Below are 21,859 nucleotides of genomic sequence, written 5' to 3' on the forward strand. Positions count from 1 at the left end.
ATTTTAAAATCCAATACATAAATAATCAACTTAAGTATTTTATATAAAAAAAATAAATTAATGTTGAGAGAAAAGTAATAATTTTTATGTTCCTGTAAATTACAATCTAACACAATCTAGTTTTAGCATTTAAAAATATGAGAAAAAAAGATGACTTACCTGAGGTTGTAAAACTTGAGGTACAGGTTTATCTGTTGAATCTACAGAACTTGTACATTCAGTCTCAAGAGGAGGAGTAATAAGATCTCTAATTGCATTTAAATGAGAGTTTTCTTTGACTACAGGTTTATCAGCAACTACGGCTGGGCTTTTTAATTCTGGGCGACTCGGAACATTAGTTGGAGAAGGTTGTAATGGTTGATTTGGAGGAACAGCAGTAGGTTGAGGTGATATAACTTGACACTGTACATTTGGAATCCCATAGCTAGTGGGAGCAGCATTACTTAGTGGATATGCATATTGATTAACTGAATTTGGAGGTAATTGATAATTTTGTTGAGGGTTAAAAGTATTAGCCACTGGAGGTTGGACAGCAGTATGAGTGGGAAACGAACTATTTTGTGATGGAACGGTAGCAGTAGGAATATTTGTAGGAGCTGGAAAAGTAGTAGCAGGAATATTTCCGGAACTAGGTAATTGATTAGCAGCTTGAACAGGTGGAAAATTTGTAGGGGCACCTGTAATGGACATATTTGGTCTAGCATAATTAGCAGATGCTACAGAAGCACCACTATGACCATTAGGTGCATTTCCAGAAGGGATAACAGCTGCAGAAAAAGATGAACTTATAGCTGAAGTATTTGTAGCAGAATATGTAACATTTGTAACAGAGTAAGTTGAATTTGCAGCAGGCAATTTTGTTGTGGAATAAGCTGAACTTGCCGGTGGAACATTCATTCCAGAATAGGTTGCATTTGGAGCAGGAATATGTTGTGTAGTTTGTGGAATATATGAGTAATAGCCACCACTTGGATTAGGGACAGGTGTGTTACCATAACTACTTGAATATGGATAAGTTGCAGTACCGTACCCAGTACTACTTGGTGGTGTACTAGAAACAGCAGAATTGCTGGTAGGCATAGGAGGATTAACAGATGTCTGGGACTGAAACTGACTATAAAACTGAGACGGTGCATTTACAGGAAAACCATAAGCTGATGATGTTGGTGCCACCTGAGGAGTGACATTCCTTGGCTGTATAGAAGGTATGAAACTGGAATTAGCAGAATAAGGTAGTGATGAATTGAAAGTACTTGTCCTAGTATCCATTGATGCAGTAACACTAGCTAAACCAATATTTGTATTAGTCTGATAACTCTGCGCAGATGAAAATGTTTGATAATTATTCATTTCTGATACAGGCTTTTGACCATATGCATAACCAGGCATGGCTGCATAAGGATTCACTTGCATTGTTCCTTGCTGAGATGACTGCATTTGATTTTGTGGCGTAGATGATGCTGCTGCTACATTACTAGCTGGTATAGCATTCGCAGTGTGTGAAAAATAGCCAGTACTTTGAGAATTAGGGATACTAGCTGAGTCTCTAGGATACTGATAAGATCCAACTGGGTGTGTCAGTGTACTTGAAACAGGAGCAGCAGATGGAAATTGAGGCCTTTGTAGACTATTTACTTGTGATTGTGGTGAAGATGGGATTGCATTTTGCGGCAACATTCCAAACCTTGGAGCATTAGTTGTACCTTGAGGCAGAACAGAACCAGTTGGAGGCTGGAAATTTGGTTTTGTATTGTATTGATTAGCAGAAACAAGATTTTGATTGGGAACTTGAGGAGTGTAACTTTGAGTAGATTGGGGATTAGGAACATATGGATGTGAATAAGTGGCATTTGAGGATGGAACAGTAGGCATAATGTTTGAGTTGCTCACTACAGAAGTTGGATATTGATAAGGAACATATGATGCAGAATAGTTGTTCAAAACAGTTGAAACTGGAGTACTACTAGGTATCTGTTGAGGAGCAGAGTAAGGAACACTTCCAACCTGAGTGTAAGAAGCTGTTGGAGTGCACATGGCTGGAGCTGATGTTTGTTCTGAACCAACTGGAGTGGGTCGAACACCAATCGATGGAATTTCCACACCATCTTCTGGTCTTATATTTTCTTTTGGTAGAGGCTTTAATGTTCGATCAAATGTCTCCACAGATGGCCCTCCTAAAGTTGCTTGTCTTACAGGTTCAGCAATTATTTGAGTAGCTGGGAGTTGCGGAGGATAAGCATTAAAAATTCCTGGAGTTACTGACATAGTACCACCTTGTTTTGTCATATATGGAAGGTAATCTTTCAATTTTGGTACATGCTGTGTAGGAGGAACATTAGGAGCAACAGGCATTTTAGATCCTAGAAGAAAATCTTTAAATGAATATACATTTATATATGAGGGAAAAATTCACAAATAGTGCAAAATGGGCATAAATCTATTTTTCAAAACTATAGTAAAATTATTTATTTATTTCTAAGAACTCCTACTTCATATTTAAAAATTTCACATCTTTAAAATAAGCTATGTACTCTCACTTCAATTTTAAAATAATTTTTTATTCCTTTTACATAGCTTTTACATTATACTTCTCTTATTGTTAATGGTTTTTAATTCTCTTTCTCAAAATTACAGACAAATAAAATGTTAAACCATAACTCTTAGAAGAATACAGCTATATATACCCAAATCAAGAATAATAAGAAAGAAAGATAAGTCTAAAAAGTGATATATAACATCTAAAATATTAAGAGATAATTTAAAAGTGAAATATCAATAATGGAAGACAAAAGAATTGGGTGCATCAACAAATAATAAAGATAAAAAGAAGTAAAAATGAATTTGGTCGTATGACTTCATCAAGTATCACCTAAGGTAGAGATTTTTTCTGTGATAAGCCCATTTTCATCCCAAAATTAACCCATTGCAACCTAAATATCGTGTGAAATTGAGAGATTTAAGAAAAACAATTAATATACAAATTATAAATAGAGAAAAACAATACAAATAAATCCAAATGGACATAAAAAAAAGACACTGCTTAAGATAAAGATAAATTATGTCTTTTTCTTTATGTTCCTTCTGTATACTATACAGATCATAACTCATGATTTTCTTTTAATTTAAAATTTTTACTTGTTTGTCTAAATTTGTAGATTTGTTATTTAAATTATAGGATTTGAAATTTTAATTTGGACATTTTATTATACTTGTACATCAAATTTTACACTATTGAAACCTCTCAATTTCATTGAATTTTCAGATAATGAGGGATCAATGTTGGGACAAATGTCAGAAACTTCAAAAGGGTTAAAAAAAGAAAAAAAAACTTATTAATTTTTGTCTGAAGGTGGTCTTTTATAAAGTCTTAAGGTCAAATTCATTTCTTTATCTTAATAAGCCTTAAGTCATTCATTCCTTTCTTTTATCTTAATTATTTAATTATCTTAATTAATAAACAATCATTATCTTAATTATTTTCTTTTATCTTAATTTCATTTTTTATCATAATCAATTGTTAATGCATGTTATAATTCATTTTCCATCATTATCAGTATTCCTCCTACTGACAACCATATAAAGTAGCTAGATATTACAACTAAAACTTTACTGAGACATCATAGAAATGGATAAATAAATGTATTATTATACAAAAACTTTTAACATTTCTAAAAAAAAATTTTAAAAAAACATATTTGATATTTAAACAAAAATTTTGGTAGAAAAAGTTACATAAATATGCGCATTATAATATTTATAAAAATAATAAGAATTATATATTCTTGATAATTTTAGTAAATTTAGAATTTTTGAAGCTAACTAAATAAAATGCACAAACCTCACTTTAGAGAAATATAAAAAAACTATAAACAAATATAACATCTTCTACAAAAATATATTTATAATACATGCAATCAGAAGGTAATAAAAATTTACCTTTTCTTAATTCAGCTTCTGCAATTTGAGATCTTTCTTCATCTTGAACTTTTGTGACACTACGAACTCGTGTAAGAAGACGAGTTACATTTGTTTGCAATTTTTTATAAAATTCAAGCCCTTTCTTTGCTTTTGAAATCAAATCATCATAAGATTCAAAAGAGTTAATAAGAGCATTTACCATTTCCTGACGCCTATAAAATAAAATTAATTTAGTAAATAATCATTAGTAAACAAAATCAGAAAAAGAAACTCAACATTTTAATCAAAGTGTATAGAGTAATTTCATCTTAAAAATAAGAATTCTTTAAGTAACTTTAAAGAAAAAATAAGAACCAATCTTAATATAGTATTTTTTATTATAAAACTATGAGTTTGATAACATAAATTAAGTTGGAGTATTAAGTAAGTATCCAATTATCCAGGAACTATTCCAGAAAATATTTTAAATGTTTATACAAGATTCATTAAAAACATCTTATTAGAAGGCTTTCATTGCATAATTTAAATAATTTAATTACACTACAGTAAGTAGTATAAGAAAAAAAGATTATACTTTTACTTCATTAATATTCTAATTTCTCCAAAAAAAGATTAAAAACATGAGTAAACAAAATCAGAATAAAGATATCATGCTAACTTTATTAAATATGTAAAGAAAAGCTTTTTTTTTTCTTTCATTATCAGAGATTTTTCTCCAAACTCTTTCAATTTTCACACTTATATTTTTATAAGATGAATTTAATTTTAAAATACCTAGTGTTATGTTGAAATTTTCTTGCTTATTTTATTGAATATTTCTATATTTCAAATGAACTATAAATTGAAATGGTTCTATATGTTATTTATATTTTTAATAACTGTAAATGAATTTAAACTCAACTTTCCAGTTTTTACATTGTGAAGTGATTTATTAAATATATGAAACTGAAAAGAAATCTCTAACATGGAGTTAAAATAAATATAAAAACAATTTTTATACCATTGTTATTGAAATTTTTTAAAATTAAAATGAAATATTTGCTTTTGAATTTTGATTTCAAAAACTGAGAAAAAAGATTTTTTTTAAATTTTATTTAGCTGCAACTTCCATTCATCCATTTTACTTACTGATGCTTTATTTCAGTCATGGCTTTTCTTGTGTCTGCGTAACGAGCATTTGCTTCCGTTAAGGCACATAAAATATTATCTTGAGCTGACAGGTTTTGATCAAGATAGTTTACAATTTCATCATGCTTCTTCAACTCCTCAGCAAATACTTGCTGAAAATTAGTATAAAATTTATAGCAACAAAAATTTGATAAAGTATAATGTCACTGAAAAACAATCAAACTATTAAAATATTTCTTAAAAAGTAGTTAAAAATCAATGACCATTAAAAAAATTGATTATTCTAAATTTTAAATTATGTTACAAATCAAATTAATTTACTGTTACAAGGTGGCTACAGAAACTGAAAAAATTTATCCAACTATATTTACAATGTTTCTCTGACCTTCAGCGACTAATTATATTAGTTTCCTAGCTTTTTCCCTATTCAGAATTACTATATGTATATAAATATACATTATTAAAAACACTTTTAATGTTTATTTAATATATATATATAGATAAAAATCTCATGTCAAGGTGTTTGTGTTTATACTCCTCCGAAATACCTCGACCGATTTTCATGAAATTTTTTATGTGTATTTGGTAGGTATGAGAATAGGTCGTAAAGTATATTTCACAACGCTAGGTAATTAGAGTGTTCTTATCCACTTTACCCGTACACTGAGGAGATCAATGCTTGCTTGAAATCATTGCCACTGTGACATAATGTTGAAAAAGTCCAGCTAAAAATAAACACGCACGCCCAAATGTTACAAGATCCATCTGCTGACACATTCTCGGACCAATTGCTAGATATCGGTGATGGAAAAGTTGCTGTCTAATAAAATACTGGATGCATAAAATTGCCCACTAATTTCTGCACTATTGTTGATTCTCAAAATACTCTCATTGACCGCATACTTTCCGATGTATGTACATAATACATAAATCATGCGTGGCTGGCAGAAAGAGCCATTTTGGCAGCAAAAAATTTGGAACTTCGACGATTTAAACTTCAAGATCCAGCAGTCGTTGCCAGGCGATTTGGTATCATATAAATTGATCGATACAGTTTGCGATGCTAACGAAGCTGTAAATTATCCAACAGTGTTTGAACTCACTGGATTTGCCAGGCATGTCACCACACCTTCTACGACTGAAAGTTGGATTATTTACTTCAAAATTTGAACCCACTATGGCTGTGCAATGACATGCGATTGGTCATTAAAAAATTGATGAAAAACTTTACCATCCTTTTGAATGCTAAATTCTGAGCCGAGAATGTTTTGCTGCCATGAATTCCAATGATTCTCACAGACGTGCCAATCAAATTCAAACGCGTTCAATTTCCGATTAGATTCGCATTTGCAGTGACAATTGATAAGTCGCAAGGCCAACTGATGTCTGTTTGCAGCTTAGATTTGGACACACCATGTTTTTCACACGTGGCATGTTCTTGCGTGGGCAAACTATAGAGCTTATTTGTGTTGACTAAATACGGACTGAGAAAAAATATCGTACACTCAATTGCTCTTCGAAATGAATATTGATTTTGTTTATTTCATTTTTATACTTTAGGACAAAAAAAATATTACTTTTTTCACTTTACATTTAACTTTTAAGGGATCAAACAATGCATATGTTCATTACGTTAATGAAATACATTGTATTGAGAAAATGAATGGTTGATGTTTTTTAGTTTTTATCAGCAATCATCGTCTACAGTGCTCCATTCCTCTTTCTGTCATAGATCCCATCCCTACACACTTACAATACATTCGTTAACAACCAAAATATTCAATAAAAATAATTTATAAGGCAGAACAACGTTTGCTGGGTCAGCTAGTATATATATTCATGCAATTCAATTTTGAAAAAAAAAAATGGAATGAATATCCTAAAAAACAAACTATTAAAGCAGTAATTACATTTCTTATACTTAAAAAATGCTGGGAATTTTTAAAAAATACATCACTTCCAAATTGCATAAGAATTCTAATACTAATAATTACTCTTTGTAGCATACATTAAATTATGTTAACAGTAAAGGTTATTATGATCTTTGATCAAAATTTAAAAACAATTCAAGAACCGATTAATGCTTTTCACATAAATAACATAATAGCATGTTGCAACATAAATATAAAAATAGTGTAATTATACATACCTAATAATATATATTTTAACAAAGATTTAAAACAGAGAAAGTACAAAAATAATACTTCAAATCCTTTTTCTTTAACAAAATGTAAGAAATTACTTGCTGTAATTACAAACTTTTATAAATAAGCATAAGTTTTTTTTATTCCATTTATTATTATAAATAATGCTGGATATAAGATACTACTTTAATTAAATAGTATACTAATAATTAAAGTAGGGGAAAACAATTGTTTGCTTAGTACATTTAAAACACGAGCAATTACAAATAATATTCCAATTATTAAAATACTTATAAAAATATTTGGTTCAAAATAACCAAACCTACTTTAATTGCATTAAAAAAATTTTAAACAATTTAGCAATTTTTGATCAGTATATATTACTCATAAGTTTGAATTTAAAGTCATTTCAATTTTTTTTTTTTTTCATATTTATTTTTTGATAATGCAGGAAATTTGAAAGTGATCTTAATTATTTATACATTTCAAAACTTAAATATTTATCTATATAAGAGTTTTTGAGAGAGAGAAATTCATTTTTCAATAATTAAAAAATATTAAAATCAATTTTTTTCCTTTTTGAAATTTAATTTTGTTTCTCAGTTATTTTAATTTTGACATGTCTCACCTAGTATAAAAGAAATTTATTGAAATCTATACTTTAAAATAAAGTGAAACATTAATAAGCCTAAATCAACATAAATTTCAAGATGAAAAGAAATGTATTTGAATAATAATTCATTTGATTTAAAAAGTTCAAATATCCAATACTCAAATCGCAGAAAAATTTCTAAATATTCCTCTGAAGCTTTAAAATTACTAATTTTTGAATGAAACAAATATCAGCATTATTTACTATACAAGATGACAAAAAGAAATGATAGACCATTTTGAAGATATTTACTTCAAACATAAATTATTTATTTGAATGATTACTAGCATACATGTCAACACAATTGAAAAACTTCTTCAAAACAATACTCAGATAAATAATTTTCAATTATATATTGAGTAAAAAAAAGAACATCAGTAAATCTTACCTGTAAATCTTCCTTTTTCTTTAGAGTAACTAAAGTCTTTGTAATGTCATCGTTTATTAAGGAATCTCTCAATTGCTGCTCTAAATATTGTCGCTGTTTACGCATTTCATCTACTTTATTAACTAGATGATTGAAAGTCTCCATAGCCTTTTGATTTTCTGGTGCTAAATGATATAAATTTTAAACATTACTTTGCAGTTTCATTTAACAAATTTTTTTACAAATTAACAATTATATAGCTGAAAACAATAGATAACATTTTTTGGCAATCAAATAGTTTTTCCCATGAAAAACCATACAGATTTTATGCATACTTAATAAAAACATGGGAAACAGAATGAATTTTTGCAATTATATTTTAAATTATAGTTATCTATCTGTAATTTATTATATTCTTGTTAATGATTAAATTGTTGTTAAAAACAATCATTCTTTAATTTTTTGATAAATCAAATTATTATTATTTTTTTATTTGGAAGAAAGATTCATATTGCAATCAGACAATAGATTTAGTCTGTCAAACTTTCTGATATCAACTTAATGAGAAATGGAATCTGTCTTTTCAAGAAAATTCTTTTTTCTAAGAAAATAAAGATGAAATAAAAATTTTATATATATATAAAAAAAAAAAACATCATTGTAGTCACCAAATAAATAGAATATGGAAAATAAAAAGGAAGAAATTAAGAAATTTTAAACTTAATACCTTAATTGTGCCATTTTCTTCAATGTTAAATTAGATAGCACTTTTTTTAAAAAAAAATCAGCTATTGTACTGATTAAAACTGTAATTATTGCTTAAAACTATATAATTAACTGCAATTCCCGCACTGAATAATAATATCAACAAATGACAAGTTTAGGACAAAATTTTAAAAGGTATGATAAATTGATGCACAAACTATGTTCAGGCACAGCATTTAAGAGAAGAATCTATTATATGCATATGTAACTAGCTTTCAATATGATAAAGAGATATTGTACACAAATTAACTATACAATTTATTTTATAAAAAATGAAATTAATTTTTAAAAGCATTAAAAATAAAAATAATTATTAAAATGTTGAAAAATACATAGCTTTACTAAGCAGCAAAATAATAATACCTCTAGAAACCAAAGAAATAAGAAACCAAAGAAAAAAAATCTTTTAAATCAATCACATAAAGCAATACTTTACTTTTTATTGAACTGGTTGAAGGTAAAATTGTAGCTAGTTCTTCAAGTGGCAGAAAGAGTTTAGCTAAATTGTTTATATGTATGTTAACAGCAGTTTCCAAAGTGTTATTAGATTCTATAGCCTTTTTATGGGCTTCTTCATATTTTGAACATTCTTTTTTAAGTTCTGTAGTTAACATAGATGCTACTCTTTTTCCAAATGTTTCCTATAACAGAAAGTTACAATTCATTAACAAATGGTACTAACACATAAATAAAATATGATTATATTAGAATAAAAATTGTAAGTTACATCTGAAAATAATTTCTCCACAAAACTGACAAGAAATGAAATATTTTATGTAGAAAGAAATCAGAAAATAAATACTTTTATACAGATTTGGCATTTATATAGAATGATTAATTACTAAAAATACTGAAATTTCAAGCTTGAAAATGTAAAAATGTATTCACCAATATTTTTAAATTAAGAAATCTTATAATTCTTATATAATTGCAAATAAAAGAAGCAAAACTGTAATATTGCCATGCGTATGAATAACAGTAAATTACTGGAACTCCTCATAAAGTAAATGCTTGTACTCTATTCATTTACAGAAATGCATAAAAGTAAATTTTGTATTATCATATATAAATATTTTGCATTCACATCAAACCGTAAAAATGAAATTTTCATTCAAGGTATGACTTTTGTTAGCGGCAAAAAATCTGAAATAATTTATTTTCTCTGAATCAAAATTTCATTATCTTAACCGATTCCTTGATAGCTTTATTAGTCCTTGTCAATGAAAATGCTCCAGTTGTTTTAAATTGATTTCCAAATATTTAAAAATTTTATTATATTGAATAAGTTTAGAAAAAGATTACTGCCTCTTTGACTAATTCTTATTATGTTCATAATATTTATAAAGTAATTCTATTATGTAAATACTAAACATATTAAATTATTTGAAATTTAGAATATATAAAAAATAAATGAATTGAATAATTAATGCAAAATAAAAAAAACTTTTACTTGATGCTGCAATTCCTTTTTTTCTTCATCCGCTAAAAGAGCAAATGTTGACTTCAAAGCTGTATCCACATCTTTTGAAACACCTATTAAGTCTGAAATATATTTGTATACATAAGATATTTCAAAGCATCAAATCATCTGAATAAGTCTTTTTCTCAGAGTTTAGCATGTGTAAATTCATAGCTATAAAATACCTTAATGATATAAAAGCTGTAGGTAAAATAAATTTAAGTTAATAAATTAAAAAGATTTAGAAGAATACCTTTCATAATGTCCTCTAAATCAGAAATTAAAGTGGGACGAACACTTATAGCTGCACATTTTTCAAGCAACTCTTGAGGAATTTTCTCATCATCATCTAAAGACATTCCACTTTCAAGTTGCAGAGAAGACAAATAAGCCCTGACATTACAAAAATAACTAAATAAATAACATGTTTTTTTTTATTTCATATATTAAGAAGTAAATATGTTTATTTGGCTATGTTTACATCACATATGCAAACAAAGAAATTTATAAAATAAAAGTTTCATTAAATATAAAAACTCACATTAATTCTTCATTTTTTCCTTCAATTTTCGCAACCACAGACCTCAGAATTTTGGCTTTCTCCTCACTAAAAAGATTATATATATATATATATATATATATATATATATATATATATATTACAATACAAATATTTTATAAAAAATGGTAAACAATTAGAACAACATTTAAAGTTTTTTTAATCATAAAGCTAATTAAACAAATATTAATATTTATCAACAGTTTATAATTTAGATATTTTTAATCCAAGCAATAATTAAAAAATGCCTTTTTTCTTTAAATTACAAAACAATTTTTCAAATACCTGTAGAGAGAGGAAGTTTCATGGGCTTCCATTGGGACAAGTCGAGCAAATATATCAGGTCCTGAAACATCAGGATCAGTTATGCTAAATGGAATTCCTTTCACTAATGATGCACCTTTGAGTTCAGGTAAGCTACTAAGAGCAGGTACTTTGTCATGATAAACAAATTCATTTTCTTTCTTAGAAGAACTATGCCTAAAAAATAAAATATCCTAATGAAGGCTTATAAACAAACTACAAATTCTTATAACAAAACATTTGCTTTCTCTCTAACAAAAAAAAAAAAAAAAAAAAATTAAGTTTCATTGAATGAAATAAAAAAATATATATATATTTATCTTACTTTCCACCAATAACATCCATAGTGAAAGTTAAAGGTTCATTTAATTCATCTTGATCCAAACCCTAAAAACATATGAACACATTATAAATAACAGTTATATACATATGTATTTAAAATTTTTTAAAAAGTATAAAAATTAATGTCACATTTTAATTGACAAAAATTATTTATTTCTACCTTAGCACTTTTGAAAGCCTCAGTCAAATGATCATAAGCTGATTGAAACCATGCAACTCGTTCACCCCATTTTTCATTTTCTTCAGCTTGATTACCCATATACAAATGAGATATACTAGTATAATATGACATCTTAAACTCAATAAATTTCTTCCAGCCCTGTAAGAAAAATACAAATTTTTGTTAATGTCTTAAAAAATAATAATTTGGTACTTGTTGCTATTTATGGCCCTCAATTTACCCGGCAATTTTCAGATTATGGCGCATTTCATTTTGCATAAGACACCAGGATGGTTAAATTGTAGTTTAAATTGTTGCTGGTATTTTTTTTTTTTTTTGGCAATTTTTTACAAAAAATTTTAGTTGATATTATTAGTTTTTTGATGATTTATCATGGGCCATAAATATTAATAAATACCAATAATTTTAACAACAAAATTCAAATTCTTTGTGATAGTAGTTCAAATGATGTCTTACTTTTTTTAATGCAGGGAACAAATCTGCAAACATTAAAAAAAAAAAAAAAAAACAGCAAATATGCGACATTAAAAAATATCATTGCAACTATTAAATATATAAGCTTCATACACACCTTAAAAATTTTTGATCCAACAATATCTAGTATACTTCCAGTATCAGTACTGGGACTTCCAGAAACCATTATACCAAGAGCACACTTGTAATAGTCAACAACTTGAGCAGCAATTTTAGCTGTGATGGAAGATTTCCTATTATCTAACATGGACTTTTCCAATATGCATTCCTGAGCTTGAGCCTTTTCAAAAAAATAATCAAATTGACTGACTGAACAAAATCAAAAGCAATGTTTAAATTGAATGAAATATGAGTTTAAGCAGTGTCATTCCTGTTTATAGCTAATAAGTTACTTCCAAATACATTCACTAAAAGAAAATAAATTGCCATAAGATAACGTTTAAAAGAAAATCACAGAAATGTATGCTACATATAAATGAAGACAGTCTAAAATAAAATAAGAATTGGTGAATATCATTATCACTAATTTATTCACTGAAATGTAAGTAAGGGAATACTGGCAAAAATCTTTTATTGAAACAGCACTCTTAACATTTAAAGTGTTATTATAATGTTTCATTTGAAGCCACACAGAAAGCTATAAATATAAACACAGATAAATCAGAACTACAGTGAGATTAGTAGTTAGTTAGAAATAGTATCTAAATCAAATCCTCTATTCAAAACATTATAGTAAAATATGAACATTTTAAATTTAATTTTAATCAATCCAATACATAAAAAGGGGTATTAAAGAAATAATTCCTCCTTTCGTTCACAAAATTCATTAAAAGGCAAAAGTCCTACCATTGATATAAATTTCATGCGGATTGGAAAAGTTATTGAAAATTTTCAATATCCTACATACTTATTAATCATAACTGTACTTCTATAAATGATATTATTACATACTAAAGAGGCAATTATTAGATAATTTATTCAGCATTAACTTAAACTAAATTTGGCAAAGGCAATGGATAAAACTAAAATGATAGTTTCATGGATTATATAAATATTAAAATTTATAGATTATTACATAAAATAATGAAAGCAAAAGTTTTATGGAAGGCCATACCAGTAATTTTTTTAAAAAATGCAAAATATTTAACTATGAAAAATCCAAATACACAAATAATACAAATTTGATACTTTGATTAATGAATTTATTATTCTATTAAAACTTAAAAAGAATTTGAGTGATATACTTTAAAACAAAGGCAAAAAATAAAAACCATACGAAGTAGACTTTAACATTATTCTTATTATATTATTTATTTGAAAAGGATACTTACCAGCATTATGTTTATGAAAAAGGTGAGAAGGTCATGGGACATGTCACTACCTTTTGGTTGAGGATAGGTATCTCTTAAGTGTTGAAATGCCCAAGCAGCACACTGGAAATGTGTGCAGGCTATTTTCATACCCTAGAAACAAATTTGGAAAATATCTAAGAATTGAATAATATAAGAAAGATTATTGTGTAGCTTATAAAGAAAGTTAACAATTATAATATTCAAAATTTTGCTTGGTACCTACCTACCTTTGCATCAACATTGCTAAAAATTTGAATTGATAATTATAAAATAGTTTAAAAAGTATTACTGTTAACTTTCTAGCTTCTGTATTTTCATTTAAATTTAAAATAAAATTAATTTAATCCCATATATAGTCATGCATATTCTTTCAACCAAAATAAACTGATACATTTATAAATCTCAGAAGCAAGAAGATATTAATTTATACCTTCAAATTTAAGATGGATTTGTTTTCTCACAGAAGTTTAAATGCAAATTTTTAATGATTAAAGGGTATGAAGTCAACTATTGTGAATTTCAAAATTTAAATTTTAAAAAATCTTAAAATGTTATGGGAAAAATTAATATTAAATAATTTGTGCCATAAAAGGATTTTTGTGTGTGTGAAAGAAATTAAAAAAACTAATACTTAAAACTAACTTTAAAAAATAGCTCATTTCACTTACTATTAACAATCAACAAATCTAATTTTATTATTACTATGTTCTTCACTTTCTCCCTGATAAAGAGATGTTTCTGTTCAATATAAAGAAAATTTTAAAACATTTTAAAAAATGCTATAAAATTTATTCATGGAAACAGAACATAACTGCACAATTTTGTTTTATAACTTTAAAAAAAAATGACAAATTTTCTGATAATATTCAACTGGCAACAAACACAATGATATAATATGCGAAAATACATTCTAATATAATTTATGCAATCTATACAAAAACAGAATAAAAATAATAAACAACTATACCTCAGCATTACAGCGGGAATCCATAGTCCCCAGTTTGGAATGCAATGCTCCAATATTATATAAAATACATGCTTCTTCATATTCAATGTCTGTTATATTATAAGCAACACCTGAATATATGTCAGTCCTAATATGAAAAATTATAAGTAAAATTAAATTGCAGTTTTATAAACTTAGTATAAGAATTCAAATTCTTATTTTGTAATTTGATATTATTAAAATATTTCAGAATAATAAGGAGATAACTAAAGTAATGAAGTACAGCTAAGGAGATTTTATGCAACCATTAACTTTCTTTAAAAAATTTCTGCATTTAATTTTTGCCAAATATCCTATACATAAATTTGTTTATATATATGTTTTTCAGAATTCATTTGAATTTTTTTTCTTTTCCTATTCAATGCATTTAAATAAATTAATATTATATTAAAATTATAATAAATTAATAAATAATATTATAATAAATTAATACTATAGTAAAAATGTTTAATGTTACTAAATTAAATCTAAAAAATCTAAACGAATAACTCATGAAAAAATTAAATGTAATTAGATTGGCATCCCACTTAGAAGCAATACAAGGGCTGTTTCAAAAAACTTTATCATTTTAAACATTATGATATTGGTGATTACATTATGATACAGTGAAGGATCATTTCACATTCGATTGATTTGATATGCTTCAAGCCTATAAAAACTGAGAATCCTCCATAAGCATGATTTTTGAGCACAAAAACCATAGGTAACAGTTTACCTAATCCTGTCCTAGTTTGATTCAAAACTATAGGTTTTGGTGACCATGGTATCTCTTTTACAAGATTATTTTGGTATCCAGAAAAAGTCAAATCTATAGGTAGAACATTCATTTGTCATCTGTATGCTAATCTTCAAAGAAATACCAATGTTACTATGAGCAAATTTGCTGATACATTACAAAAAAAAAAAAAAGGACACATTTTCTAAATTTAGACTTTTTTTAAACGAATTTAAATTAGAATGTAATAAAAGTACTGGATCAACATAATTTTAATCACACACTGATCATTAATAAAATATGACCCCTTTATAGGAAGGTGAGATCAAATTTACTTTCTATCCAGTCTGTATTATTAATTATAAACTTAAAAATATCCACTTGACCTAATTTCTAAAACAGCCGGAAAGATCTACAATTAATGATCCGTGATTATATTAATTTTCAGATTATAGCTAATCAAAATTCAGGGTATTTTTTAAAATAGCAATTTCAATGAGCAAACAGGAAAGTATTTTCTCTCTTTTCAAATTTTTTTATAAAATCTGTATTTTTACATCTGTGAAGTCAGCTTTTGTTTCTTCCATTTTTAACAATAATATTATCTGTAAAAAATATGCTTTCTTAAAAGAACAAGGGTTTAATACTATTTACATGTTGATTAAAACCCAAAAAATTACACATGATAAGCACAATATCCTAATGGCTTATTGTAACATAAATTGTATCAACTCATTTGTAGATAATGCAGTATAGTATATATAGCTTTTGTAAATAAACAGTTTACTATATATTAAATGCATCTATATTTTATTATAAAAATTTTATAATTATTTAGTATTTTTAATTTTACCAAAAAATTAATAAACGCAAACTTCTATGCTTATAAATATTTTGTAGCATTTTAAAAACATAAAAAAAAATATTTTTATGATAAGATATGATGTTATCATAAAAATATTCTTTAATGTACTTTAATGTTTAAGTGTCCATTCTTTAATGTACACTCAATCCAGGTACTTTGCTTTTGAATGAGGTGATTATGGTAAGAATCTACAAGCAATCTGATCTTTCAAGATCTGAACTTGAAAAGTAAAAGACTGTTTCACATCATATTTTGGTTTTCTATCAAACCAATTTGTTTCTAGGAATAAAAGAAATAATGCTACCAAATAACCATAACATAAGAACTAAAAATTGAATTGTTATCCCATTTTACTTTAAAGGAATACAGCAATTAAAGTATCAAGACTAGATGCAATAATCTATCGTTTCAATTTACAAACTAAAAAAAGTGAGGATTTCAAAATAGTATGGTGAAAAATATTTATTTAACATTAGGATTTCCCTTTCTATTTTTTAGCAACCCTCAAAAAAATTCCTACAGTAAAAATTTAATAACTAAAATGCATTACCACATGAATGGTACACAAGCAGGGCCATCATCAATCATAGGGAAACGGCTCTGCAACTTGTGAAGTTGAGAATAATAGCGTTTCAAAATACTACAACCAGTAAAATCCATAGGAGCCTTTATTGCATTCTATAAAAAGAAAATATACATGCCTATTGATTTTTCACTAGAGGAGTATAGTTACTGAATAAAATAATTGTGTTTAATAGCAAATGATGGATATTGTGTGGATACAAATGATAGATATTATTTAATGGCCATATCTTAACATCAAAATTGTTCAAAAGTCCAAAATATTCCACAGCCATTCTGATTAAAATCATTACCTTAAATGCCTTCTATAAGGTTTCATTTTATATACTTATCTTGAATAATTATTTTCTTCTCAGAGCCTTTGATTAAAATATATAAAATATTTTGTATCCAAATTCCAAAAAAACATTCTTTAAGCAAGTTGTTATCGAAAATATTCTTAACTTCACCAAACTCAAGTAATTTTATTTTAAATGGCTTACACATTATTATTATTATTATTATTCCCAACTCCAGGCTAGGAAAAACAAAGTTCCACTATTAAATAGGAAACGAAAAATTTTGAATTAGCAATAATACAAAGCTAACAACAACAAAAAAAAAAGTTACAAAACATATTTAAAAATATAAAGCTACATATTTTACTATGCAAAGCTAAAACAAACAAAGATGTTTTTAACAAATATATTTAGAAGAAAACTTCAGAATGAATATTTCTGTTATCTGTACATAAGTGATAGTGGTTCCAGATCGAAACACCTGAAATCTAATAAGGAAAAAAAATTGGATAATTTCAAATAATTCAAAAGATTAATGTGAAATATGCATATACTTTCATATTTTCAATTTCATTTTTAAAAATGTAAAAATGTTAAATTGTTTAAATATTAAAATTTATGTTTCTCTGCATTATTTCATAAAGTAGCTGATTTTCGGTTTCATAAAATGCCTAAAAAGAATATAAGTATAATCTACTTTCTTGGGAAGGAAGAGGGATTTAAATTTCTAGAAACTCCTGGATATCATTTTTTCTTAGTTAATAAATGAAAAATCAATACATCAGCAAAACATCTAATGGAGGCAATGGCTTTTTACATAATCTTTAAAGTATATAAAATAAATATAACCTAAAAGAAGCACACTAATATGCATTAGAAATAAGGCACTAGAAGAGGGGGGGAAATGAGTCATAAAATTTTTAAAATTTCGGAAAGTTGCACAGTTATTCAATAAATATCCAAAATATCTTAATCGAATTTTTTTTCTTTACAAAAAAAAATTTATGTATTATTGAAATTATAAAATAAGTGACATCCCAAATTTGATATCTTTGCATTTAATTTAAAAGTTTTAAATTTTTAAATATCTGACTTGCATATTTGCCCCAAAACAAAAATTTAAAAAGATAAGCAAATTTACAGCTATCAATTATGAAATTCCAAACTTGAGAAGTTATAAAATCTGTATTATATATGTACCATGATCAATCGAGATGATAAATATATAACACAAAGAAATATTAAATTTTCATTCCAAATGTTTAGAATGTTTTCAGCAATTGGAAACACAACTAGAACATTACCAAAGTTTTCATATAACAATTTTTAACATTATTCTAGTATAAATCATTAATTACCAACATTTCCATCAAGGCATATTTTTAATATTAACAACGACTCAACTAACAGAAAGTCATTAATAATTTATTTTTAAAATGTCATTCAATTAATGCAAGTAATGTTTATTAGCTTTATACAACAATAAGTATATAACTATGACTAAAATAATATTTTACCTTCTTAATATCATGTGATTTAAAAATTAAATATAAATATTAAAATGTATAAAAAAATACCTGTCTTAATGTTTCTAACTCCTTTATCTCTTTACTATAAGAGTCAGGATCCTCATGGTAATGATCTCGAATATACTATAAAAAAATAAATTTTTATGAGCATAAAACTTTTTAATGAAACTAAACATGAAAATTTATAGAGTTTATGTGTGCTTCAAAAGTTACTGACTTTGTGATCTATAATCTTAACATCTTTTCAATGAATAAAAAAACCAGATATACCTTATGAAATCTATAATTGATACACTAATAATTTTTATATTAATCTCTTAAACTTTTCAGATTTTCCAAGCAACACATTTTAAGTTAACTTTTGTGATTAGTAAAAGATTTGAACATTTAAAAACTAGCCATTATAAACTAATTTTTTTAAAAATGAAAATGTGCAGAGTAATAATAAAAGATTTCATCAATTATAATAGCCAATTCAGACCATTTAATCATTAAAAAATATACGAAACTTAATACTGATTACACCACTATCATAGATAAATTTAATGCTTCACATCTCTAGCATGAATATTTTACTTTTAAAATTCACTGTTATTTATATAGCAGAAATATAGTGTACACAATAAAAAAATATATTTATATATTTGCAATGCATGCATATAATTATTAAGGTAATAAAAATATTATTGTAAAAAATTTTCTAAATATATAAAAATTAACAGAATAAAAAATTCCGAAATAAAATTAATTACTAATAAAAAAATTATAACTATAATGATATTAAATAATAATTAATTACTGTAATTATAAAAAAAGCAAAATTAAAATGTATTTTTAATTTTAAAAAAATTGTAATAAAATTTTGAAAATGTCTTCGTTAGTAAGTATCCCCAGCCGAGGAATAATAACTACATGCTAAATTAAATGCTTTCCTAATCCAACAGTCAGCTCTATAAAATATTTTTAAAAAATTTTGCCTCATGTATGCTACATATTATAATTTATAGACAGAATGTCAGCCTATGTCCATTATAAAGTTTTAAAAAAACATTTCAGCCTAACAGTTAAATTTGATGATAATTGCTGACAACCACCAAGAAAAACAGAAAATCCTTTAAACAGATATACCATAATCCTTTCCATTATATATAATTTGAAGAAAACAATACACTAAAACATATTGAAAAGTAAATTAATTACATCTTATATTTAGTAAGAATAATACTAAATTTTCGATTTCTTGGATGTAGCATTATATTTTTATAAACTATTAAGAGAAATTAATCAGAATTGTATACACTAGCCATTATCAATAAAAAAATATATTTCAGTGTACAAATCAAGGAGATTTTAAAGATATGCCATAACAATAAAACAACAACATTGTTTTTGCTTAAACGATAAAACAACAAAATTTAATTTGTTTATTTCAATGTCATGAACTAGTAAATTGATTTTTGTAGCATATATGAATTAGGTAGCAAAGATATTTTAATTATCTTTACATTCTCAAGAAGTATATACACTAGAAACTTACTTGATATTTTAAAACCATCAATTTTAAAAAGTAACTTAAGTATACCTACAATTAAAAATTAGTATAACTTTTATGTATCGCAGAAAAGCCAATTTAATTGAATTATTCCACAAAACTGAAACAAGTAAGAAATGTTCTGACAAATTTCATTTTTTCAACAAATACTTATAAGAAAAATAGTTTATTTTCTTAAATCCACATTCGTACTATTCAGGAAGAAAGATCCAAATTACCAGTAAGCGTTACTGTTTCTGCTATTCTGAAAGTATGTTATTTTTAAGATTTGACAAACTTTGTCATGAAGAATAATAGCCTTCATTTTGCCCACAAATTCTAAATCAACTTCCATATAAAAAAAAATCAACTCCCAGTGTAAATAATGATGAAATAAGCCAGTATATAAATACATCATTTATTAAAAAATGTACATTATTTAATGATGTGCTCAAAGAAATGAAGGTTATAAAGTGTTCCATCAAGTAATTTTCAATTTAGACGAGTATAAAATAAAAAAGACAACTATTTATATGATTTACAATTAAAATAAAAAAATTAAAAATAGTTGAAACAGTTTTATTTAAATACTATATTGATACAAATTATATATTAATGGATTTACTTAAAATGTGTAGCAACCTTAAAAGCCAAAACAAGTAGTTAAAATAAATGTGAATGTTTATATTATAAAGTTATCAGTTTTGATGTCCAAATTATCAAAGAATTTTATCGTCCTTAAATATTTATAAAAAAATCATGAAAACAAATCAAACATTTGATTTTAAAATCATACAGTACTTATCAGTATTCCTTTAAATACATGACAATTTTCATAAATTTGTAATGAAGGATTAAAGCTAATACGGAAGGATTAAATTTATTTCTAATTCATAGACGTCCTAACTAATTTGTAGATTCCAAGCGAAAATTGGCATTCCTCGACTTTTATGAAAGCATGAACTTTGCATTTTTTTAATACTGCCATATTTTGAGAACTGTCATTACGTTACAACTTGAGTTATCATCACAATCCTTGTTTATAGTTATGTAAAATGACGTACTAATCATAAATACAAAAAAAAGGACTATAAATGCAAATTTACGATATACTTATGTAAAATCAGTATTATCATATATTACGCATTTAATAATCTTAATTATATAGAGAGATATTTATAATTCACATACGAATTTTTATCGCATTAAATTTAAATTCTCGGTACTAATCACTTAATAAGTAAAGTTATAAATCTCTTAGTTGATAAAAGATCAAGTAATGGAATTAAACAACTCGTGAATACACAGATATGTATTTAGAGAAAATCATGAATAATACAATTACGAGAAACAAAAGTAATCGCATTTCATAACACTGCTTTGAACTTTTACCTTTTTAAGAATAGGAGCAAATTCTGTGTTTTGTGGACTTATTTTAATATCGCAACCAATCATTGGCAAACGCGGTACAGCTTCCATGTTTTTTCAATTATTTTTTAAAATGCACAAACATAAATTCGAAATGAAATGTCAAGTCAGATCACCGATGATCATTTTTTTGTCTGTCTGTTCAGCTTGTGACTCACAGATTTGACGGATGGTTTCACTTCACAGTAACAGTCCATGATAAACATTGTCACATCTGATAAACAAAACAACCAATGACGTAATTTGTCTAAAAATAATTGCAATTGACAGATTTAAATTTA

The 21,859-nt window shown here is 26.0% G+C and overlaps 1 protein-coding gene across 1 annotated transcript in view; it reads right to left on the reverse strand.

Moving 5' to 3' along the window:
* LOC129989161 (tyrosine-protein phosphatase non-receptor type 23-like) overlaps positions 1-21,741 on the reverse strand; it is a 31,735-nt gene extending 9,994 nt beyond the window's left edge. The window contains exons 1-17 of the mRNA XM_056097513.1: positions 21,543-21,741; positions 18,668-18,742; positions 16,781-16,908; positions 14,612-14,738; positions 13,624-13,755; positions 12,390-12,572; positions 11,798-11,956; positions 11,621-11,682; positions 11,278-11,472; positions 10,975-11,040; positions 10,687-10,826; positions 10,425-10,516; positions 9,411-9,615; positions 8,231-8,394; positions 5,047-5,198; positions 3,937-4,130; positions 160-2,360 (exon numbers count right to left, since the gene is read on the reverse strand). Coding sequence (XP_055953488.1) covers positions 160-2,360; positions 3,937-4,130; positions 5,047-5,198; positions 8,231-8,394; positions 9,411-9,615; positions 10,425-10,516; positions 10,687-10,826; positions 10,975-11,040; positions 11,278-11,472; positions 11,621-11,682; positions 11,798-11,956; positions 12,390-12,572; positions 13,624-13,755; positions 14,612-14,738; positions 16,781-16,908; positions 18,668-18,742; positions 21,543-21,629 — 4,362 coding nt within the window. The 5' untranslated portion in view covers positions 21,630-21,741. The remainder of the gene's footprint in view (positions 1-159; positions 2,361-3,936; positions 4,131-5,046; positions 5,199-8,230; positions 8,395-9,410; positions 9,616-10,424; positions 10,517-10,686; positions 10,827-10,974; positions 11,041-11,277; positions 11,473-11,620; positions 11,683-11,797; positions 11,957-12,389; positions 12,573-13,623; positions 13,756-14,611; positions 14,739-16,780; positions 16,909-18,667; positions 18,743-21,542) is intronic.
* Between the last annotated feature and the right edge of the window lie 118 nt (positions 21,742-21,859).

This window comes from Argiope bruennichi, chromosome 10, assembly GCF_947563725.1.
Source record: "Argiope bruennichi chromosome 10, qqArgBrue1.1, whole genome shotgun sequence".
Lineage (NCBI taxonomy): Eukaryota > Metazoa > Arthropoda > Arachnida > Araneae > Araneidae > Argiope > Argiope bruennichi.